Source organism: Xiphias gladius, chromosome 10 (assembly GCF_016859285.1).
Source record: "Xiphias gladius isolate SHS-SW01 ecotype Sanya breed wild chromosome 10, ASM1685928v1, whole genome shotgun sequence".
Classification (NCBI taxonomy): Eukaryota; Metazoa; Chordata; class Actinopteri; order Istiophoriformes; family Xiphiidae; genus Xiphias; species Xiphias gladius.
Window position 1 is genome coordinate 14,952,412 of NC_053409.1, and position 18,038 is coordinate 14,970,449.

Consider the following 18,038-nt stretch of genomic DNA (forward strand, 5'->3'; position numbering starts at 1 on the left):
TCATTACTCAACCACCTCAGGGGACATGGGGCGTAACGGATAGTTTTGGAAACTTCAGTATATGTGGTGTATAGCATAACAACAACGACAAAAATTGACTGGACTTGCTTTAGATGGCACTTTTATAGTAGAATTATAGTAGAACAAGTTAATTAAATAAGAGTAGAAATACCACAGTGTGCTCAACAGTATCTCAGCGTGAAATAGAAAAAATTCCTTAATTTTAAGTTTTACTACAGCTATAACCACTTGCAGCTGTCAAAGAGATGTACCCTTTTACACTGCTTGCTTTTACATTTAGGAATAATTACACAAGGAACACTGATCTATCATTCATTTATATAATTTATTTTACAAAGTAAATGACATATACAGCAGGAGAAGCCTCGTGTCTCCATGTATTTTACATATGATCTACATGTTAGTTTCAGGTAACCTGACCAACAAAAGTCTTTGCAGTAGTGTAGGATGAGTCAATGCCTGATAAGCATGTTCATGTTCAGCTCATGTCCATTGAACTGTTCATTTTACATCCACGGAGCAATCACAGAGGTCTCCTTCTGTACTTGCTGAGGAAACAAAAACATTGCGTAAGCAAAAAGTAGGTGTTCTTTGTTGTCAGATAGGTGTTCCTTTATTTAGACAGAGTTACAGATAATATGTAACGGACATAATTATGTAATTATTCACATCTATTATTCACATCTGATTTTAAGATTTAAGTATAAAGCAATGCATGTAAATATTATGCCACGATTAATTACAGAATGATTAAATGGATCTGTGGAAAAATGTATCTAATTGATAAAAATATATAATCTATCCAAACAGTGTGCATACATCTTGAACTTGTATCTTAATGAGAACCCTCCTCTGACTGTACTGTTAGTCTTTAACAAACACTCAATTCAAGTCCTAACATGACCTCATTACTGTAAATGAAAACTGCTGCTGCGTTACTATCTGGTAACAAAAGCAAACAGCAGATAATCACTGAAGCAGCAGAATAGCAGCATAAATCTGCTTGGGGGGGGTAATTACAGGTACATTTTAAAGCCCATAACAGGAGTAATTAGTTGCAGTGATGAAATCAATCCGTCGAGAGTTCATAAAGACTTTGGCATAGTTATTATTAAGCATGTATATTAGGATACTTATTTTAATCTCCTAAAGAAAATACAGTGATTTAAAGATTTAACTTTAGGCTATTGTGACGGCCTCTGTGCCCTGCCCCCTTCGACCCTAGAAAGGATACACTGGTATAGATAATGGATGGATGGATGTTCAGACTATATATTTCTTTAGAAAAACACAGGCTAGCTGCTGTTTACCTTGTTTAGCTCAGGAAAAAGTTCTTGAATGGCGATATCCAATAGCACATATGTCAGCTGAGTAAGGCAAAAAAAACAAGCAGAAGATGAAAAGCATTAAGGACAGTGGTCTTTAAATAAAAACATAACAGCATTCACATTTTAAAACAATATGCAAATACTGAATTCCAAAACTCAAAACACATAAAAGATTTCTGACAGTAGTTTGCTACATCCAATGTGTACCAATACCCAGGTGTGACTGTATGTATTCAGAGATCTATAGCACGACACGACGCTCAAATTCACTTTAACTAACATGAACTGTCACAGTTTTTTTTTTTTTTTGCCTTGACAATGCGTTTTTCAGCAGTGGGGTACACACATGCTGGGAAAACAAGGAATGTTCCACATGCAAGCTCTCTCCGTGTGTGTGTGTGTGTGTGTACGTGTGTGTGTGTGTGTGTGTGTGTGTGTGTGTGTGTGTGTGTGTGTGTGTGTGTGTGTGTGTGTGTGTGTGTGTGTTTGCGTGAATTTTAGAGTGTCCTTGTACCTGTTTATTGAGAACTGGCTGTTGCAATCCATCGAAGAGCAGACGTACTCCTTCATACTTGGACTCTTCACCGATACATTTCCCCAAAAAGTCTAAAGATACAAGGCTTATGAATTTCCTGGAAAACACATCTTTACATTTGTTTTGTAAGAAGAAAGAACCTTCAAAAACTGAATGAACACCTGGAATATAGCTCATCATCTCTTCGAAAGTCTTCTTCGCCCTCCTCTGCTTGTCTTGGGGCGAGCGGGGTGGACTGCTCTCACAGAAAACTGTGTCTAGAAAAGCAAAAAATATTCACACCTCGTTTAATGAGCCCGTTTAAAGAAATAGTTCAGCATATTACATAAGAAGATTGATACCACTCTCATGTTTCTGTGTTGGGTACAGAGCTGGAAGCAGGAGGCGATTTAATTAGTTTAGAATAAACACTGAAGTGAGGGGAAACATCTAGCTTGACTATCTCCAAAGTTTATAAATACACTTACCAGCACCTTTAAAATGCACCAACATATTGTATCTCCTTTCCTAATGTATACACAAATAGAAATTTGAAAACTCAAGTTGTGGTTTTAGGGGGGTGTATGTGCTGTAACTAGTTGTTTCCTTACGCTACCAGTCTTTATGCTTCCAAAATTGGTATCAGTCTTCACTTCTCACTCTCCCAAAGTATTAGTTCCCAATAATAGCTTAAAAGTCTTTTTTTCAGGGATATAATAGTAACACATACCAGTATTATAATAAAATGTTACTCTCACATTAATATGATTATCTCTGATTTGACTGCTGTGTACCTCTAAGCAGGGTGATGAGTGAGACTAGCCGGTGCTCCTGGACCACCTGGTTCAGTTTGTACTGAAGGTAGTAATCTGTGTAGGCCTCCAGTGTGTTCTTGAACAGGATCCTGCCACCCATTAGCAGGTGGTGCAGCCAGTCGGGGATGTGGAAGACTACTCGGCCTGACAGCCCCAAGGTAGAAGGAGAGAAAGAGAGAGCGACAGTGGTTGAGTAAATAATGGGCTGTGTGTCAGGGGTCCATTGGTGTGATTGTCATGGTCATGATTCATGAGAGAACACTGATTCTCTATTTCTAGTATAATTCTGCCTTGTCAATATCTTTTTATACGTAAACAAATTTCTAAAATAAAATTGTTCTCTCACTTTAAAAAATCCCGACTACATGTCTACAATAACAATAAAATAGGTGATAAATAGGGTGTAATAGGCAGATTGCCAAACAAACTCCACTTACCCACATACATTAAGTAGTCATACACCCCTTCGACCGTGATCATTTCCATGAAGTAGTTCTGATTGTGTCTCTTCTCGGTCATTTCTGATCGGTTGGCGTTGTTTTTGAAGAGGTCATTGAAGAGCTGGGAGAGGGGGATTTAAATAAGTTTTTATGATTAGAGCCCATTTAAGACCAAAAGTCTCTGCTCCTCTAGTTTTGAGAATATTTTCTGTTCTGAGTGACTGACAGAGCTCTACTGAAGTAAGAGTGCAGCTTCAATAAAAAAATCAATTTAAAAAAAAAACTGTAAACCATGTAAATAATAGAATAAAACACTTTCTTAAAAATGTTCAAAATTGTATGACAAGATATTAATTGCATTCATCTCTGCATATTGAGGCAATAACACATTTGTTCTAGTACGGTCACGTAGACATTTATGTGTAAACAGCCACAAATAGGATGGATTGTGTTTAAACATGTCAAGCAAGACCTGTCATGATCTCACCAAAACAGTCTATGGCAAGTTATCATGTTGCCAAAAGCATTTTTTGGTCAAAAAAAGGGGAAAAGAATGTTATTGTGTGTCAGACTAGATAACAAGTTTGTGAGCTATTTTATGTAGAAGTATGACAGAATAAATACATGTATAAAACAAATAAAAAATACTGATACATTAAGCCAAAGTGGTAAAAATAATAATTCAGCACTGCCATCATCACTACAAAACAAAACAAAAAACAGTGTAAATAGTTCCTACAATAATGTCTTGGAAAATGCAAACCATGGCTTTGCTTTCAATCTCCAAAACATTCAACTGTGAAGCTCGATTAGATTGTGGGTTTTTGACCAGAACACGGTGGCTGGCCACCCCTAAGTGTATACATCTCTAAAACTAAATTTCGAGCGTTAGGAAGGATTCAAGCTGTTCTCAAAGGATAACATTCTTGAGGCCTAGGCTTGCAGGGAGAGAGAGAGAGAGAGAGAGAGAGAGAGAGAGAGAGAGAGAGAGAGAGAGAGAGAGAGCATGAAAAGCACATATTTGAAGTTCTAAAATTTGGATTTCCTACCTTTTTATCATTTTCCGAGGTAGGGCTCAGGATAGTGAGCTCAGGGCGGCTGGGTTTGGGTTTGGGAGATTCACAGGAGTTGAAGAAAGACTGGATGAAAGGCTCCAGATGCTGCCCTTTCTGGCAAAAAAAGCAGAGCAGACAGCCTGTACAACTTAAAATTACAGTAAACAGACTGTTAAGAATCAGAGAAATACAAAAGAGACTGCTTAAATTTGCAGTGATGTGATGGGAAAAAGGGGAACACTCTGCAGAGTGCTATACCACACAGTGCGCACACACACACACACACACACACACACACACACCACAAGGAATGCACTTACCTCTTTTATTAGTTTGCTTGGAACCGACTTAATGATTTTCCCTGTGAAACATAAACACTTTATCTCAGTAAAGTATGGTTCTGTCACATTTTGCTTCTGTCTGAGTCACAAATATCTTTTCGCAGCAATCCAAGCTCGGGGCGATCTGAAATTTTCACAGTGCATTTGACATGTCTGCCGGCAAACATAATCCATCTCACTGGTTTTTGTCACATTCTCTACATCCCGTTCAGCCAAACTCTGCCTCATACTGTACCCAGGTTCACGTCGGGTAACATCTTGTCCAGGAACTGAGACTCCATACTGTGAGGAGACAGGAAGTCTGCCAAGAGCTGACTGTTGCTCAGCTCTGGATGCTGGAGAAGTTTCTGCAAAGAAAACACACATGCTATAAATGCACAGTGTTGTAAGATGTCTTCTTCTATAGTGGAACATCATTCAGAGAACCTTTGAACAAAGAGATTACTCAAACCTGTGGTTTTGTATGTTTTAAATTTGGATTTAAATTAATTTCCGGCCTTCACAGTAGCCACTTCTTTCCATTAATTTCAGCATGCTATAAAAATCAACTCGAAACTTATTTTGAGATAGGTAATCCATCACTGTGAATATTTTGACTGCTTTTTGTGTCGTCAGTTATGTTATCATTTTGTGGCGATGCTCTTCCCAGGAGGGACCATTTAAAATTCTTCCCTTGGTGGTGTGTTCAAGGATGCTCTGAAAAACTCAGTATTGTCAAGAAATAAATCTCAGATGACAAAGAATCTTCAGTTGTGAAGACGTCAATTTTGTCTTTTTTTTATTGCTTAAACGTTTGACAGCCAGGTCTCAAATCTCGTTACAGCATCCTTGAGGGCACTGCTAAAAAGAGTCTTCAAAGTGGATCGCAACCCCCTGATCGCAACCTCGGAGTCTGAACTCTGTCACTCTGTCATTTCCTTTGTTCTTTGAAAAGCTGCATCTGCCTTCATGATGGCCAAGTGAGACAGAGACAGATATCATTTCTTATCTGTTTAGAAGGGTGATCTAACCGGTCCATCTTCCCAACATATGGTTCTCTTCACAATTGTTCATAGTTTCAAATAGATCACTATTGAAAGGTTTTTTTCTGACGCTAGCCAGGACGCTAGAACAAACGCTCAAAAACTGAGACCCTTTCAATTTAATCTCGATGTCTGGTCACTGGAGGGTTGCCTGTTGAACCAGATGCACTAAATGGAAAAATATGTCTGGAGCACCGTGTGTGATTGAGGGTGTGAGCATTTGTGTGTGTTTGCATGTGTGTGTGTGTGTGTGTGTGTGTGTGTGTTTTGTGTGACAGAAAGTCTAGCGCTATCCAGACCCATCAATCTAATAATAAAATTCAAAAGTTAAGTGTCTTCTCAGACATCCACCTGAAGGTACTCCTGGAACTCTTCCCGCTTTGATGTGAGGAACTCGTAATTCTTGGGACCAATGATTCTCTTCGAAGGCAACTGTGCATCTGGAAATGAGCCTATAGAGATTTCACAGAAAGGAACGCTGAAAAAGTATTAACAGAAAAAGCTTCCTTTTACTTTGACAGGAACAGTTTTGTTTCAAGAGTGAGTCCCTAAATGATGCAACATGGCCATTACACTTACTTGACTCCTAAAACTGAGGTTCCCTTGGAAGAAATGCTAACCTTCTTCCTTATTGCAATGGATGAAAAAAGAACAATGTAGAGGCCCTCTAATGCAAACTGGAGAAACAATATGAAGAAAACTTACCATGAAACTCAGTGAGCTTTGATTCAAGTACATAGAACTCCAGATATCTTCTGTATACAGACCAGTGCTCCGTCTCATGTCCCACTGCAGATAAACACAACGGAGAAAGCCTACTGTAACACCAATAAATTGATATAATCCCAGTTAGAATCACGGTCACACGAGGGAACTATCTATGTTGACAGCCCCAAGAGCAGAGAGAAGTCGAACAAACTGAATTTCAGTCTGAGCTGCACACAATGCTCCTACCAACCAATTTACTTGTCTGAAAATTCACAACAGAAAACCACAAAAAGGAGTGGCCAGGAAAATTATCTAACACTGCTTTTTCCACAGCTGTTTCTGCAGTAGTCATTTTCTGCTTTTTGGGACACACTTAAAATTTTACTCTTATATTGATTTTGTCCATTTGTGTGGTCAACAAGTGGCCATATTTAGCACCATAATGTCAATGGGGCAAATCTATGGTATCTTGTTTACTGGCAATAAGATACCATAGCATCTTTTTGCCATAGCCCTACATTTTGATGACAAAACAATTTTATTCTTACATTAAGATCTGGGCAAGTCTAAGTTGTAAAGGCCCTGAAAATTAATTTTCACTCATCTCTATATTACATATATTGCACTGGTGCATGAACACAAAGTTACTTTATCTGACAAAGTTAGAAAAATGTGGGTTATTTCACATGAGAGAGTTCTGTCTTGGTGATTTGGTCTGTGCTCTTCTCACTGGTTTGACGTGGGCAGGTCTCTGTTGGATAAATGGATATTTCTGTCACATATTTCTGTGGACCAACCAGATTTTTTGAATCAAATGCGATGACAGTGTTTAGGTTGTCTGCGCTGTTGCCAGGTTGCAGTCAGTTAAATATGATCAAACTACACTCACACAGTTATCATAAAGTAGGTAGGCTGAGTTTATGAGGATCAAAATTTAAATAAAGAAGTTTTTCTTTTTTTAAATTTTGACTGTTACTTATTTACTCATGAATATTTAATACTGCATAGAAATAACTGATTTGAGTTTTCAAGGGCTTTGAACATTTCTGTGAATAACGACTCATAATAATATCACACATTATTGATCAAATTTTTACCCCGAATGCAAAACTATATCCTACAGAAAAGGTCGCCACGGTTCATTCTGATACATCATGTGGCAAAAGAGAATGACCTCTCTCAGATGACACTAAAAGTGACAGAAGGACAGGTCCTTTCAGCCTCACCTGCCTTCCTGTCGTTGCGCTCCACATCAATACAGAACACAGGAATCCTCTCCCTCTTCACATCGTCGTCATAGAAATCAATGTAAGGGATGGTGATGTTCCAGGCTGAGAGGTTTCGAGGGGTACTGGGGGTAGAGGCTGCCTCAATGGGGGAGTCATCCTCCAGCACCATCATGGCCTCCTCCACCTAGAATGAAAGGAAGTGAGACAGGTTAAGGTCAAGCGGAGTAAGCCGCCTCTGAATAAACAGGTTGTGGTCAAAACCGCTACTGTACAGGTACAAAACAATGCAGATAAACACAGCAAAAAGAAAACCACAGTGGAATTCAGTGGAAACGTGTACAATCACAAGAGAGCTGCCTTTTAATTCTTTGATTTCTTGTTCTTTGAGCTCTACATCCATTTATTTTGAACTGAATTACAATTCAAGTGTGTTCATCTGTCTCACATGTGTGTCTTCTCTTTGTAACTTATTAACATACAGCGTACACCTATCAAATTTGCTATGAAAGAAAGTCATAGTGAATTTGAATAGAAAGGCAAGTCTTTAAAAAGAAGGTTGGTTGAGACTCAGCCACAAATAAGGGAAACTGAAAAGTAAACACAGGATATCCCCTTACACTAAACACAGGATAGGCAATTAAAGAGATATCTGCATGTACATTCACTTAACAGTTCTGTTTTGCTGCACCATCTATGGAAGACCAGTCATGATACATATGTACTATACTATATGTACATAATGTTCATTTGCCTATATACAGTATTTTTAAAATAATGCCAAACAGGCATTTTCTGTACAGAAAAAAGTAAAAGTCACCACGTCAGATGAGTAATAACAAAACATATCACTTTAATTTCCCCCAAGCAAAGCTTCCGTTTAGTCATTTTCATGTGAGTTCCTTATGAGTATTCATGGGGAAATACGTCTGTCAATTGAGGATGCAAACTCATCCTGTGCAGACATAAAAAGGGAAAGGGGAGTAGTGGGAAAATTAAAGTTTCACTTCTTCTTCAGAACAGCACAGTCACTTTCTTGAACCATGTGAATGTCTCTGGAAGCCAGCCAGCAATATTCAGAGACTAAAACTGTATTATCATCAAAACGGGAAACTCTGTGGAGGTTACTCACAGTAGACAGACTTGGTAAACTTTGTGGCTTTCCTTTCTTTACTCACCAACGCCCCCACGTGGTAACTGTTGTTCTAGTGTAAAAGAGTGCTTTAGTTTGAATTTTACTTTTTGCAATATCTTAATTGATTTTAAAAAAATGATAATGAATTGAAATGAATTTTGTCATTTTAAGGTAACTTTAAAGCAGGGTTTACATGCAGGATGAATCAGAGAGCCTTCCTCATATCTAATAATGTGCAACACTCAGAGGATCATTTGATTTATATTTAAGACAGAGCTATTTTCCTGTGAGCATTATAACAAACACTTTACATCACCTAAAAATGAGTGTTAGGATTATTTTTAAATCAGCCTTACCATATCATCCTCTCCCTCTACCAGCCCATAGGATGGCAGCATGGCTCCCTCCATAGTTGTGCTCTTGAACACTCCTTTGATCTTACTGCCAATGCGGCTGATCCCGAAGGACTCTCCCCTCTTTGACGTGTTCCTGCAGCACAAACGAAGAGGTTATCAGACAACGAACGATGGAGGAGATGTGCATGGCTTCATCAAAGCACGTGCAGCTTGAGAGAAGTGACAGAGACGGAACTGTATGGGAGGAAAAGGGAAGGATGGAGCAGCGTACTGCATCCGGATGATGATTGTACAAGGGAGGAAAAAACTAAGGTAGCAAACCAAAAGGCAATATGTCACTTCACATCTCACAATAATGTCGTGGTTATTGGTTAAGCGTTGCAGGGCCAAAAGCAAACACAGCACACGGCAGTGAGCAGTGATCTGAAGAACAGATGTCTAGTTTGAATGGGATCACAAATTTTAAATAAAATGATCAGTAACCAGTCAACCAGAAAAGGCACACATCACAGGTGCTCTGTGTGAGTGCCTGTTAGATTAAGTGAAACGAAAATCACCATGGTCACATACCAAATACACAGGGAACTGCACATTGAAAAGTCACTGCGTTGTCAAAAACTGCAGCGAGTCTTTTGCCTAAACAACACCAGTTGAAGGAGGGATACATGACAAATAAAAGGAGGATCCCATGCAGCAGTGCCACCATGCAGGCATCTGGCTGAGATTGGGGTCACATGGGGGAAACTGGACAGCATGACATCACACTGAGCAACCTGTGAAATATGGATGGACCCTGACTTACTTTGGTGATGAGTGGCGGTGGGATAGTGAGCCATATGGGAAGGTTGTGAACGCGGACTGGGCATGGAGGGAGTTAAAAGATGCAGGTGAAGTACTGCCAGAGGCGATGAACAGTGAGCACATTGACTCGGGGCTCCAGTCCCAGGAACTATAATGGGGTCGCGTCCCCATGGGCAAGAGGAGGGAGAGGACCATGGATCATACCAGAGCAGGCAGTATGGTGGTTACAGAATCAAGAGTGGACATACAGTCACAGACACAGCACAGTGGTGGCAATACATTGATTGAGTAATAGGCAGACAGACAGGCAGAGTGGGGGGGGGGTACCTAATTGCAGACATGGAGGGAGTCTGGGCTCCTAGTTGCTCAGTCTTCACAAATGGAGTGCCAGTGATAGCCATTATCTACTATTTCTTCTGTCTCCTTTGAGTGGCATGATTGATGCTGCTTTGAAAACTGCCTTCATAACAAACCAGTCAACTTCTGTCCCTGAGTTCCCCTGATGTTTTATTGTTTGATTTTGGAAGCAAGCAAACCCAAGTTTGGTAAGAAAATCATGAAAACTAAAGCCTAAACCTTCCAAAAGTAAGATTTTATATTGCATTTGTTCAGCAGCATGACTCTTGATTAGCTTGATTAACATAAGATTAATGATGACGCAAGCTATGATTATCATGATTAGCTGATTAAGGTCACTTTTCACAATCTTTTCTCATTTGCATTTACAGCACAAGCACCAAAATAAAACACATATTTCAGGTTGAAATTAGATTAGCAATTAAATTATATATAATCATACTATCACTTAGTGCTCACTGAACTGAAGCCCTGATTGCAGTGGGCCCAGGGAACGGTGAATTTGTTAAAAAGGCAGTACATCTTCCTCTGTAGACCAGTCAGGCAAGAATGAAGTGTCCTTTCTAACTTGCGTGCAGCAGCACTGCTCAGCCAGCCACTGTTTTGATCAGCACACTGATGCCTTATACTCACCGAATGTCATCCAAACTGAGGCTATTTCTGGAACAATATGCACAAGGAGTTAGTGGCGGGGCCCCGTGGCCACAGACACACCACACCCCGTGATAGAAACATGACATTCGATTCCTGGGCTTATCTCACTATATTTCTAATCTAAGTTTCATTATAATGCAAAGCAAAAAAAAAAAATTATTTTTATTGCTTATTTACAGTTTATTTTAGACTGTATTGTGTGGATTCATATTTGCATGTGATGCGGCTACATGCTGCAGTAGAGTTGCCAACATTTTAAAGATATGTATAAATTATCAGTAAAATTCAGAGATTATTGGAATTTGGGATGCGGTTGGGAGCAAACACTAATCTCTTTCCTGTCTAAAAAAAATAATCTAACAGTGAGGCATTCTGTGACTGACTAGATTATCAAAAGTCACCTATAAATCAATATACTGGTAGACATTATAGAGAAGCCTTTTCTTCTGTTTCTCACAAACACAAATATTGTTGAAGTGAATCCTACCTGCTCATCTTAGAATTCCTGGCGGGGGACTCAGCCCCTCGCAGAAGCTGGCGAAAGTACTGGAGAGTGACATGGAAAGAGGAAATGAGCACACAGTTCAGGTCACTCAAACATTGCATATGCAAATTTTGATGCACTACTGTATATAAGCAACATTAAAGAAACGTGTTATCTATCGAGCAACTTCTTTATGTCATAATAATAATCATGACTGCCATTTTATTTTGGAGCAGGAACAGGAGTGGCGACAAAAAATCAAATAATATTTTATTTTCCAGACACACTATTCATGCGGGGCAGTGGCCTGCTGTGGACAATGGCTGAGCACTAGTTCCACAGCTGTAATCAATGAAATAGCCTCTGAGGGGTAAAATTCGGCTTGGCAGCTTGGCATGACGCCAGTGTCGGCTCATTGGCCAGTTGCTCGTCTGGTACTGATGACAAGCACGATAGCGGTTGGTAGCTGAGAGATCGGAAGAGGATAGCCAAGACTGTCAATGAATTCCAAATCGGCTCTAATTCCAGCATTTGACAGATGCTACTTCTGACACAAACAAAATTCAACGGCTGGAGGATATTAACATTCAGTCTGCACGAAAACAACCATATTTTGAAAGGACTGTGTTTAGAAATCAGAACAAAAAACAGACAGATGTAATGCAGATATAAAAGAGGCGATCAACAAATCGGTTTTGCTTGAGCCTCAGGCAGTAGTTATCAAGCTGGGTGACAGTGAGTTGAGTGATGTATTTCTCGGTAAAGATGCTAACCTCATCACTGTGACAGAACATGGGGGTGAAAACATTCTCCAGGAGGGACAGGACATGCTCGTACGCTTCAAACAAACACCTCATGGTCTGCAATTTCACCACTTCTGCATATGGGCCCTCTGCAACTGGGATATACAATAAAATAAAGTCAATTAAATTAAAATTAAATAAATAAATAAAATAATCTTCATATTAATCAAGGTATGTCCAATAGGTATGTGTGCTTCTACAGGAAATTAAAGTAATCTTGAATAATTTGAATGACTCAGAGAGGATCCTTGTCACACACTGTTGCGTATTTCTTCCACAATAAAGGGGTCGAAGCGGATCTTGTCAACACTCTCGTCCAAACAGTAGGTCTCATAGATCTTCTTCACCTCCTCGTGAAGCATTATCTTCTCTGAGTCTGACAGCTCTGGGCACAGGATCCTATCGTTGAATTCCTCTGAGAAGTTCAGAAAGTCAGACATATCAAACTCACTGTGTAACAGTGCAAACCTATGTCTTCAGTACGTCTTGCTGATAGTTGTAGACTGACTGAGTGGCTGAGAGGTGAGAGAAGGACTACAATAGGGATTACTTCTATTAAATTCCTCTGCTTTAGAGGAAATTATTGACATTACAGCTACTACAAATTGCAAGTAATTAAACCAAAGAAGGACAAGTACAGTTACCTGGTTTACCTAAATTGTATAACTTGTTTTACAAGCATTTAGAATTCCAAATTTAGAATTTAATACATTCAGGTGATGTTGGTCCCAGTGTTGGCAGGACACGTGGTAAGCAATCTAATAACTTTTATTGGTAATAATAACAGCTGGACAGACTCATAGCGAGGTTAGCCCATGTGGGCAAAAATGCCCTTTTTGAAAACATCTGAAAGGATTGGGAAACACATACCAACTGCAAGGCAGAACTGGAGCACATGGACAGCCCCCTCTTGCTTCAAGAAGTTCATGAAGCGAAAGAGAAGGTCTTGCTGTTCTCTGATTTCCTTCAACTCAAGCTTTAGCTCCTGTAAAGAGAGACAGAGCGCAGGGGGGAAGACTGAAGAGAAATCACAGCTGTGTCTTCCTCCAACTTCTTGTGAGTTGTGTGTCGGTGAGACCTGATATACAGGTCTGAAACACAGTGAGTCTGCATATTGCGTTTACACTATGTACTACATTCTATCCCATACAGTATTCAGTGGCTTGTTCAAAAAGTAGTACTTACGATTTTTTGATTTGATCAGAGGTTGTATGCACATTAAAGAATTTAAGAATCACTTTATTACTACATTCTCCTGGATAAGAGGAAACACTTACTGAGGGCTTTTTGCTGCGAGTATCTGAATACTTTTGCAGGAAAGGAACCAACGTTGAAGTGGGCTCTGTGGCCTCTTCAGGCTTGAGGGACAACATTGGACAGAGGACATGTTTAGCTCATTCACCCATTAATTAAATACATTCTGCAGCATTATGTTTAAAGACACAGAGGTAAAGGGAACTGCATGTGCACATGAGTTCAAAGTTCAACTTATACTCACAGGGGAGTTGTCGATGAATATCAAAATTAAATGATTCACTGTGTCCTGAAATTCAAAAAATAAGTTTACAAAAATCATGCCGAACATTGTAAGTACTTTTGGTTTTCTAGAAAAGACACATCTTTGTCTACCATTTGCATGCTCATGATAGATAAAATTAATCAAACATACTTGCTAAATACAAATCAAAGTCAGCCCCTAGTGTGTCTACACTCACAGGATCAGCCAAGTAGTCCAGTGAAGGAAGGAAGACAGAACCAGCCAAGACTTCTCTTATTAGGAGAGTAAGAGATCTGAGAGGAGCGCAAAGATAAGGCAGCAGGAAATAAGAAATTGAGCGAGTAACGAATGATCCTTATCTACTTTTGTATAGTGTCAGTACTGTCAGACTTTCTACTTGGGGGTCAAGAAAGTACACTGATGCTGTGATGTTTTGTGACACACTTTGACAAATATATGGAGGCACTGCATGGCCTGTTACCTGCAGTCTGTAGCCTTGGGTGGCAGGATGTAGGGGAAGAGCATTTCGGTCATCCTCCTGAGGTAGAGGAGCTCGTCTCTGCGACTGCGAAGGGCTACGTGGAGGTCAGGACCGTATTCCTCCAGGGCAGCTTGTTGAAGATATTCTGTGTTCTTTACTGCAGAGCGATTAAAAAGAGTTAGCCTTTTTTATGGTGAGCAAAAAGAAGAGGGTTCAGTGGGAGATGCATGTCAGCAATACCTTTCTGCCTGGCTTTGCTTAGTATTTCAATGTGCTTCATGGAAACTTTAAGGAGCTTTAGTGTGATGAGGGATGCCACATCCACCTGAGGGAAAAAAAAAATTACTAAAAAATAATTCAGTCAAACAGCGTCCCAAGATTTTAACTTCATAAGGTCTAATTTGTCACCTTCTGAGTTCGGCGGACTAACACAGCTGCAAAGAAACGTAGAGTTACTCTCAGCTCATCAACAAATGCCTCATCATCCGTGATGTCTCTGAAAAAGAAATACTTTCCAGTCACTTCGGATCCCTCCATATAACACATTAGACTGCTCCAATTTGTATTATAACAGAAGAAAATGCAGAAAAATGGCTTACCTATACCAAGGATACACAAAATTTTCCAGAACAAGCTCCAGAATCTTGGAAAGATAAAAGGATTAGATTCAGAGATAGATTGGTCATTTAATTTAATATTATTTTAAAAAATATGTTTAATCCATGCATGTATTACCTCTGAAAGAGAAGCATCAACCTTTGAGGGAACTTTCAGGTCAAGCCATGGCTGATAGTTTTCTAGTAATAGGGTCGGTCTATCAATGAATTGAAGAAAACAAAAAAGATCGCACTATTATGCGTGGAGCATAAAAGCATAAGAATCCTGTCTGACCACTAGAGGGAGCTGTAACATCTTCCATAACGTAATGATAAAAAAAACAGTGTATTATTGAACACACTGAATGCATGTTGACAAACCAAATGCAAAAAAAAATCAAGCAAAATTATATAAAGAGCCTCACTCCAATGAATCCAAGTAACTCGTTTGCCAGTTTAGCTTTTTGTTTGCTTCCAAATTAATCACTTTTGATTTTTACCCTGTCTTTTACTAGCATAAGTAAACCCAGCATATGCAGTAGCATGGTAATATACATTGTCACAGGAATATCCTGGTGTTCGAAGTGCTTGACTTTATCTTTTCAGCATAACTACTGTTGACACAAATGATAAGGGTCACAACAGAACACAAGACACTCACTTTGTCAGATATCACTGCTCTACAACATAACAAGGCAACTCACCTGTGCCTTTTGCATTTGATTTTTCCACAAACAGCACAGCTGTGCCCCAGTGGAAACAGCTCCTGCTGGTATGACTGCAAAAGAAAGTTAAGAAAAATGTAACGGCGATTATGGGGATCCTACCCATCATTCACTCCAGCTGCAAAAGCACCTTAATCATAGGGAATTTTTGCCATATACATAGACACTCAGTCATAGAGTTGCGAGATACTGATTATCAGTATAATACTTGGATATGGCTGAAGTTTTTAACATGCACATATCAATGCAGCGTCTTTTCTTCAGAAATACTATAAACCTTAGATATATTATGAAAAAGCACCAAAAGACACCCCAAAAATGTTCCCAAATTGTTTTGATCAAGGCACAGAGTCAAATTTAAGTTTACAGTAATTTTGGCTTTCTGACCTACCTTGGTCTTTGGTTTGATGGAGACTAAGATGTTGGGCAGCAAAGACTCGGGCCCCAAAGAGCAGTAAAAAGTGACAACTCCAGCCAGGAAGGACCAAAATACCATTATAATGTGAATATATCTGTGAAAGCAGAGGATACTGCCATTAACTGAGTAAAATTTATTACAGCAGTCTTGGGGACTAGATGAGGGTATCAGGGATGTCATATATGAAGTAGCATTGATAAAGTGAATATAACTACTGTGTACTTACCTGTTTAAAACAACAGTGGACAGCAGCAGGACCAGCAACAGAAAGCAAAAGACTGGATACTGTCGGCCCAGCTCTCTGAGCCGGTCCAGCTTTATCCTGCGTCTTATTTTCTGCAGATAAGCCCTGATGCATCCCATTTTCGCCTGTGCAAATGTAGCCTACTGCATATTACTGTAAAATGGAGAACGCATTATGCAGCAACTGGGCGTGTAGCAGCGATACAGAGCACCACCATCTCAAAATCACGTCATTTTGAGCGACTATTTTGCTTTACATACCTAGCACGTTGCAGTGATTTTATTTATCGAGTCCAGCACCTACTGTATGGGTACGGTGGATGACATGGGCCATTTTTCACTGTGGTCCAGAAGCGACACCATCATGAATGTGCAGAATAAATACGCAGAAATGCCTGTGAAGGATTCAGCGTTGGACAGGCGAGACGCAGCACACAGCTGTACACCACAGCAGGATTAGTGGTAATTACACAGCATCAGCTGTGCACAGGCCGCCCTAACACTCCGGTAGGCTAGTGTTTGGCTAATGGCTGCGGCTCTCCAGCGGCTGTCATTTCTGTCCACTGAGGGGCAACGGTTGCTGCCCGGTTGTCAGCGCTGGAGGCGCATGATGTCACCTCCGCTGCGTTTCCAGAAAAAGCTTGAATATACTGGCTCCGGTAGTTTACAGGCAAACGCGTCTATCGGCTAAATATATCTCTAAATAAGTGAGCCATAATACACTAGGAGGTGTCCCAAATTTACGGGACGTGTTGGCGGGGGGGAGTGGCGTTCCTCCGCCATGTCGATTTTTTGTTATATTCCTAAATGACGGACTCACGGTGTTAATATCACTCTATGGGATATAAGAAACCACGACAATTTACTGAAGAAAACAAAACACGGAAAGTGAAAAGATTAATTTTTTCAATTTCCAATCCAATTTTACGTTTTTGGCTTGCTAGCGTGGAAACAATTTGGGCGTTAACAGCCACGTTCCGCTGTATTAGCCACATGGCTGCCGTTGTTATGGTTACATGCAGAATTATAACCGTGATTACGGTAGAAAAACTACAGGGGCATAATAGTCACTTATTTTAAGTACTTATGGCGGTACTTCGCATATCTAACTGCAACTACAGCGATACACTGATTGCAAAAAAATCAATCAACACTTAAATGAGACTAGAGACCTGTTAAAATTAATCTAAACATTTAAATTCCTGCTCTCAAAGGCAGCCTACCGAGCTAACAGACGAACGTTTGGACGTTACCGGGGTTTTAAGAACTCTAAAACACTGAAGAACCAAACTGCTCTCCACCCCATGGATGTATTAGGGTAACAACTCAACATTTGAAGGCCGAAACTCTATTATTCAGGGCAGCCATACTTGTCCGCTCATTGTTTATGAAATTGAAATTGGGAATCTAATAACTGGTCTACTCTGCCTTTGGATCTTATTTTCTTTAAAAAGACCCTTCAACTGTAGTCGTTTTGAATTAATATTCAACTTAATTTTGCCTCTTTCAAGGCCCCACTGTTGTACATGATGGCTCACTTTCATGGCTTCTTGGGACAACTCAAAAATGGAACTAAGCCATTTGATCCACCTGTTTTTTTCCTGCTTTGACTAGAAATGTCTGCTCTGAACAAAGTCTATAACGTTTTTTAAATATAAGAAAGGTCATACTAGTCTGCCAAATCCTGATACAGTATCATTGTCATTAAATTCCTTGTTTTAACATTTTGTTACATTCCTAAATAAGGTTCTTTTGCAGGGCTTATGGCATTAAAAAACAAAATAAAGAAAGAAAAACAAAAACAAAATAGGCAGTTTCAGAGACAGACCTGTCACCAAACAGCAGCCAATTTAACAGCAGAGCATTTACACCTCATGAGGATTTTATCCAAAGAGTAAGACACAGATAGAAATCAAAAACTTTATTACAAAAATAAGTTACACTCACCTCCATTTTACAGTATAAAACAATTTATTTGCAGGAATGCAAAAAACGTTGTTGGCCACCAACAATAGTT

The 18,038-nt window shown here is 39.6% G+C and overlaps 1 protein-coding gene across 5 annotated transcripts; it reads right to left on the reverse strand.

Annotated features, from left to right (window-relative positions):
• Positions 1–370: 370 nt before the first annotated feature.
• On the reverse strand, positions 371–16,717 carry LOC120795589 (sorting nexin-14-like). 5 transcript variants are annotated; one of them, XM_040137600.1, is made up of 31 exons: positions 16,283–16,717; positions 16,005–16,175; positions 15,752–15,872; positions 15,340–15,413; positions 14,775–14,853; positions 14,639–14,682; positions 14,448–14,535; positions 14,280–14,364; positions 14,040–14,196; positions 13,776–13,851; positions 13,559–13,603; positions 13,338–13,418; positions 12,931–13,045; positions 12,320–12,475; positions 12,031–12,155; positions 11,261–11,319; positions 10,753–10,779; positions 9,764–9,910; positions 8,962–9,094; positions 7,471–7,657; positions 6,242–6,325; positions 5,888–5,988; positions 4,750–4,861; positions 4,494–4,534; positions 4,168–4,287; positions 3,116–3,239; positions 2,658–2,822; positions 2,046–2,141; positions 1,864–1,955; positions 1,332–1,388; positions 371–569 (listed from the first exon to the last, which is right to left on the reverse strand). In XM_040137600.1, exons 2-31 carry the CDS (start codon positions 16,139–16,141, stop codon positions 528–530), a joined length of 2,970 nt encoding a protein of 989 aa, XP_039993534.1. In that variant the 5' UTR covers positions 16,142–16,175; positions 16,283–16,717; the 3' UTR covers positions 371–527. The 5 variants fall into 5 exon arrangements, with proteins under 5 accessions (XP_039993534.1, XP_039993535.1, XP_039993536.1 ...); XM_040137601.1 differs by lacking the exon at positions 10,753–10,779; XM_040137602.1 differs by lacking the exon at positions 9,764–9,910.
• Between the last annotated feature and the right edge of the window lie 1,321 nt (positions 16,718–18,038).

Coding starts and splice junctions, on each gene's coding strand:
- LOC120795589 (XM_040137600.1), bottom strand. CDS start 16,141: ATGGGATGCATCAGGGCTTATCTGCAGAAAATAAGACGCAGGATAAAG. Junction 14,197..14,279: donor AAGCAAAGCCAGGCAGAAAG/GTATTGCTGACA, acceptor ATCGCTCTGCAG/TAAAGAACACAGAATATCTT. Junction 7,658..8,961: donor TAGAGGGAGAGGATGATATG/GTAAGGCTGATT, acceptor CTTTCATTCTAG/GTGGAGGAGGCCATGATGGT.